Here is a 6,130-nt window from a genome sequence, read left to right as displayed (position 1 = left end):
ATTCGGTGACGCGAAGAGATCACACCCAAAGTTCTTATCCGTAAGGCAGAAAGTCCTTTCCCGGAAGGCTAGAGAAGAACCTTGTGGCGAGGTTGGTGCTCTCCTCGTCCACAAACGCTTGAAGAAGAAGTCAGGTCAAGGGACTACCCCGACGACTGCACCCCACGGTGCTGGCACGCCTGCGCACACGCTCAAAAGAGACAGTTTGCAAGCCAACTGGTTTTTGCGTCAAACAGATTTTTTTAACGTTATAAAGATCGAAACATAACGTAAAACTACGATTCCAACCAGTGGTAATTTACCAACACACATTCTACCATCATCATAATCATCGCGATAATAACTGCAGTAAAACATGGAGCCATCACAACATTAATCTACACTAGTCTTCAAAACCCCACATACCAATAATTTGGCTTTCCAAAACTTCCAAACAAAACACCACCACAGCACAGCCCATTCCAAAAACTTGAATAAAACTCCAAAACCTCCCTCACCCACCTCTTCTGTTCACACACTCTTTCCCTTCCTCTCTCTCTTTCCCATCATGGAGAGCTCACCGGCCATCCTAAACAAACCACCCCCGCCCTTCCCGGCGCCACCGCGCAGTGTCGACTTCTCCGCCCTCGAGTTCATCCTCGGCCTCCTCGCCGTCATCACCGTCCCCGCCTTAATCTACGCTGTCTTCTTCACCGTCAAGTGTCCTCCCAACCTTTTCCGCCATCGACCACGCCGGAGCTCCACCACCGCCCCCGCCGACCCGGCCCATGCCCGGCCCGAGGTGATTTCCGACCTCAAATACCTGAAGGACGCCCACGTCAAGGAAATCGGGACCGAGTGCCCGGTTTGCTTATCGGTCTTTGCCGACGGCGAAGAAGTAAGGCAGCTCAGTGTGTGCAAGCACTCGTTTCATGGCACGTGCATTAACATGTGGCTCAAGGATCACTCGAATTGCCCGATATGCCGCGCTAACATCGCCCTCGATCGGAGTAGTAGTAACAGCAGAACGGCGGCGTCCGGTAGAGAATATCGGGATGATCTGCAACAAGGTTTGCCCGATGCATCCGCCATGGTTTGACACTTAAACCTAAATTATTTTGTTCTTTTGTTCTTTTCTTCTTTTCTTCTTTTGGTTTTGTTGGGTTTGGTGGATGAAGATGATGGCAACATGTGAAGAAGCTGGAAATATTTGTTTTTTTTTTTTTTTTTCTTTTTTAACTTTGTAGTTTCAGAAACTTACCGACAGAGTTGTAGCTGGTGAATGTGATTAGTTTTTACATGAAGGAGAACTGGGTTTGAGAAATGCTGCTAATTAGTAGTACGTAATTAACTCCTAGTTTCTTCAACTTGAAGAAAGTTATCCTCTTCCACTATCATAGATTCAAAGTTGGTTCAGTGAAGTGATCGATATGTATCCGATATAGATATAGATATAGCTCTTTTTGGCTTTTTGTCTCCCTGGTTTTTTTTTTTTTTTTTGAATAAAGGGTGGTGCGGCTGCCCTCAAGCCATCATTAAAGAAACTGTTGAATACAAGGGGGGGACAAAGAACCAAAACTCCCGATTACAATGCGCATCTAGAGAACATCCTGACATACTATCATGAGTCTCTACTGAATAACTGTATTCAACTAAGCACCAACTAGCAAAGAGCGCTCTGATGGCGACTCTATTTGCTTTGACATAGGTCACACAGCGGTGACACGACGGAAAGATAACTAGATCTGCAACTCGATTACAGCTAAGCATAATATCCATATGAGCAGCTTTCCCATCATGTTGCCACTGGACAAAACATCCAGTGACACTAAGTTTCACCCTACCACTAGGCGGCAGCGACCATTTGACCACGCAAGGAACTCGCCGCCTGCCTAGAGCAGACATTTTGCTGTCTCTGGGAGGTTGCGACCATTTGCGAATGTAAGGAACTCACCACCTACCAAGAGCAGACAAGGCACATAGAGTGCAAAAACAGGCACCAAGCCCGACTTGCCCTACACCACTACTGTAGGGACTTATTTTCAACAAAGCAACAACCATAAACAACCAACAGGAAATAAAACAACTGGAAATGAAAAACCACCAGCAAGGCCCAAAAGCAAAAACCCAGCCCAACCACCATCTCACCCAAGGACCCAATCCAGCAGCCCACCACGCCTGCAGCCAACGTCCACACCGCCGCTGCGTGGCATCCCTGTGCCGCCTCACCACCGCGACCCAACGCAGAACACCCAACAACCTGAAAAACGTCAGAAACCAGATCCAAAAACGAGCTAAGCCCTCATCGGGCTGAACACCGCCATGAGAACGAGATCTCCGCCGTCGTACAGATCCCAGATGCCCAAGAACCGCCACAACACGCAGACGGAAAGCTCCATCCCAGCGCTGCACCATGGCAGCCGTCCTCCCTGATCCCAGAAGAGGAGATCAAGGCCGATCAGCCCACTCCGAAATCGAGCCACCACCGCCAGCCCTGGAACACAACACTGCCACCTCCCAGACCGCCGAAACGGAGCCGCCAGAACCCACCGCCACCGTCGACCGCAAATCGGGAAGGCCAGATCTAGATCTGTCTTCCCCACTCGAGATCGGAGGTCTCCCCCCCCCTTCCCTGGACCGCACCTCTGCCATGAAGGCCCGCTCCTACTCACCATCGGAATCCCCTCCCGGGCCAGAACACAGCGGCGAAACGCCGTCCGCGTTCGGCCAGGAGAGAACCGCACACTCGAGGTTTTTTCTCTTTTTTCCGCGCGTGGGGCGCACTTGAGAACTTCTATGAAGCCTTTTTTCCCTGGTTTTCTTTATGTTTGGTAATTATATATCATATATTGAAAAATGAAAGGGAAGAGAAATTGAAGAGTGTTGCTTCTTGAATGGTTTTGATCATATTCTTCATGGAGAAGGAGGAGAACCCATGTTAAGTTTGATAAACCCAGATCGATGGGAAAAGTAGTGAGAGTGCATGTCATCTTTTGAGTTTCTTAATTCGGTGAGAAAGACTTTAGTGGAGTTGGTAAGTAATCATTTTTCTGTAAAATGGTCTTACCTCACATTACACGTAATGATGTTGTTTGTGATTTATTGGTTAAAAGGAAACAAAACCTTGTTTCTTGTGTGGTGCTCAAGTGTTCATGCATGGTGCCACATCCCTTCAATTTGTGCCGAAATTGATGAATTCATTAAGGTGTGATGAGTAAGTCCGAACCATTTTAATTAATTATGAAAATAGGAATACCACCGACTTTATTTTCTCAATTGATCAATTTTCTCCGTTCCAATCCTCTTTGCAGTTCGTGGTTGGAAACTTGGAACTGTTATTTTGTAAATTCTTTTATTAGTTTTTCGTTTAGTTATTTTTTTTTCTTGTCAAAATAATGATGAAAATACAAAGGGTAAGGTGAGAAGTTTACTTGTCCGTGATTAGAACTATTATTTTATTAGTTTTTCGTCTAGTTAATTTCTTTCTCTTTTCAAAACAATGATGAAATACAAATGGTGAGCGGGTGAATTTCTCGACATTAAAATGCATGATTGGTTACAACCCATGCTACTTGAAAAAAAAAAAATATGCAAGGAATTTCACAAAAGGATCATCAATTCCACATGGAGGTCACAATTGGTGGTTTATCATTGTAAAGTTCTTTATTTATGGTTCATGCATAGGTTATGGACTAGTCCCCTACTGTCGACTTTAGCAGATAGGGGAAGCAAGAGTCAAGGAACGTGACATATTCTGTATTTACTATGGGGGGAAATTTCCATTTGTCATCGATCAATCAACACGAATCATCACATATGGGTCCATTGTTTTGTACCAAATCGAAACCTTTTCTCCCGTGTCTTAGTTAGGGTCATCTCGTAATCACAGATATTTTGAATTGCCCCTTGAGTGACTTGGAAGTGTTGGCACTGCTTTGAAATTAAGTATTTTTTACGCAATTTGAGGAAAAGTAAAAAAATGTGATTAACTGTTCCCGAGCCTTCTTCGATTTTTAAGTTGTGTGACTTGAGGTATATTTGAGATTGTTTTTCCAACACTCGGAAACACTTTTGATCAATCCAAAACAGACCCTTAATTAATTAACAGCTGAACACAGACACTTTTGGAACAAAAAGATACAATAAAAAAAGACCTGCGCATCCAGGGAATCGAACCCTGGTCAGTACCGTGGGAGGGTACTATGATACCACTACACCAGATGCGCTTGCTTGTCACATATCACACTGACTAAGTTGTTAAACAATTCCATTAAGAGCAATGAAATATGACATTTTTTTTTTTTTAAATAGAAGTTGAATACATTATATCAATAGGCACAAAGAACAGAGACTACAAATACTTAAAGATAGAAAAAATGACAGGGCAACAATAAAATTCCTATCTAAGCACTGCAACTCATACAAGACAAATAAAACTCGCTTTTTAAAGTAAACCTATAAACAAAGACTAACTCGGTGTTTTATAGGAAAAAATCATCAAACTAGCTCCATCCGCGGGCACGTAATTGTGGTACGAAACTGAATGCTACTTCCTAGTAAACAAATAGGAGTCAAGTCCTCATCCATAAGCTACTTTCACCAGTCCAAGATAATTACCAATTGAATGAAAGATGACAATTGTTCTTTGTTTTTAGAGAATTATACAGCTTTGTTCATAATACCTGAATTTAATATTTGCATTTACGATATTATGAACCGTTTATATAGCAAATAGAAATAAAAGGTGCATGTGTAGATTTAGGGTGGCCATGAGGGGTGTCAAGTGAATCGGTGACCTCCAATTTGTATATTTATTTTACAGATACTATATGTATTATTTTATTAAAACTATATTCGTGAAGCGTAAGATTGGCCTAGCGGTTATGCATGTCAAACCTTTTTGGTCTTTCCATTTCTCATAATAGGTTCGAGCCCAACTTTAGTTACTAGGCTAGAATTTTTTTTCTTTTACATTGCGATTTTAATTTTCTTGGTCTTTAATTCTTTATAACCTATTCAAATATGCTGAGCCAAGCCTCAGTAGCTTGCCTAGAAGTTTTTTTTATTTGTCCAAATACACAACTTATTTACTAATTAGGGATGGCAATGGGGAGGGTAGGGTAAGGGGTTTAAGTTACCATCCCCATATCCGACTTCATTTCCCATCCCCTTACCCGCCCCAATCCCCGTAATAAGATACTGGGGATTCCCCGTCCCCATCCCCATTGGGGATTAGGTCCATGTACCCGCCTCAATCCCCGTTAACAATATTACTAATTTATTATATAAAAAATTCATACAAATAATTATGGATTGTAAAATATGAAGTTAAAATCAAACATTAAAATAAAATAAATTTCTTATTTCAATCAAGGAAAATTGACATGTTGATAAAGATCTTTTATTATAAGAATCTTCCTTTTTTTGAACATATTTATTAACAGAATTTAAATATTGACAAAAAGATGAAGTTTACATAAATATTTATTTATAAATAATATAAAAAAAAATATATATATAATAAATAATATATATATATATATATATACAGATCTTATCTAGAGCGGAGCTCCGCTTTGAAAATTAACGTGTGAAGTTCGAGTTTTGGGTCACTTTTCGGTTGCATATCCACATCTCGACCGTTCAGTTTTTAGGTACTAGTGTATAGATCGTCTCTGCAAATTTTCAGCCAAAATGATGATCGCTAAGGCATTGATAATTGCCTTAAAGCTAGTACGGTTCAGGTTAACAGATTCAGTCCGTCCATTGGTTTAAGCGAGTTAGATACCTTAACGATCATCAATTTGGCTGAAAATTTGCAGAGATGATCTATACACTAGTACCTAAAAACTGAACGGTCGAGATGTGGGTATGCGACAAAAAAGTAGCCCAAAACTCGAACTTCACACGTTAATTTTAAAGCGGAGCTCCGCTCTGGATTGGATCTGTATATATATATATATATATATATATATATTTCAGATAATTCTTATTGGGTGGGTATGGGGATGGGGATCAAAATACCATCCCCGCCCCGTACCCGATTTCAGAATTCGAATACTGAGGATCCCCATCCCCGTTACCCGATTTCCCCGGAATTTCTTCCCGTTAGGGTCGAATACCCGATGGGAATTTTTTCCATCCTTATTAC

General features: G+C 41.6%; 1 protein-coding gene and 1 non-coding gene across 2 annotated transcripts; one reads left to right on the top strand and one right to left on the bottom strand.

Moving 5' to 3' along the window:
* Nucleotides 1-433: 433 nt before the first annotated feature.
* LOC133721531 (RING-H2 finger protein ATL33) lies at nt 434-1,396 on the top strand. Its single transcript, XM_062148174.1, has one exon. It carries the CDS (start codon nt 548-550, stop codon nt 1,076-1,078), a length of 531 nt encoding a protein of 176 aa, XP_062004158.1. The 5' UTR covers nt 434-547; the 3' UTR covers nt 1,079-1,396.
* Nucleotides 1,397-4,134: 2,738 nt separating this feature from the next.
* On the bottom strand, nt 4,135-4,205 carry TRNAG-CCC (transfer RNA glycine (anticodon CCC)). Its single transcript has one exon. It is a non-coding gene; the product is annotated as a tRNA-Gly (tRNA).
* Nucleotides 4,206-6,130: the final 1,925 nt, after the last annotated feature.

Source organism: Rosa rugosa, chromosome 7 (assembly GCF_958449725.1).
Source record: "Rosa rugosa chromosome 7, drRosRugo1.1, whole genome shotgun sequence".
NCBI lineage: Eukaryota > Viridiplantae > Streptophyta > Magnoliopsida > Rosales > Rosaceae > Rosa > Rosa rugosa.
The sequence above is the reverse complement of the archived record's forward strand: the minus strand, read 5'-3'. Positions and strand labels throughout refer to the sequence as shown.

Bases quoted from the DNA above. Each gene is read 5' to 3' on its own strand.
- LOC133721531 (XM_062148174.1), top strand. From the start codon at position 548: ATGGAGAGCTCACCGGCCATCCTAAACAAACCACCCCCGCCCTTCCCG.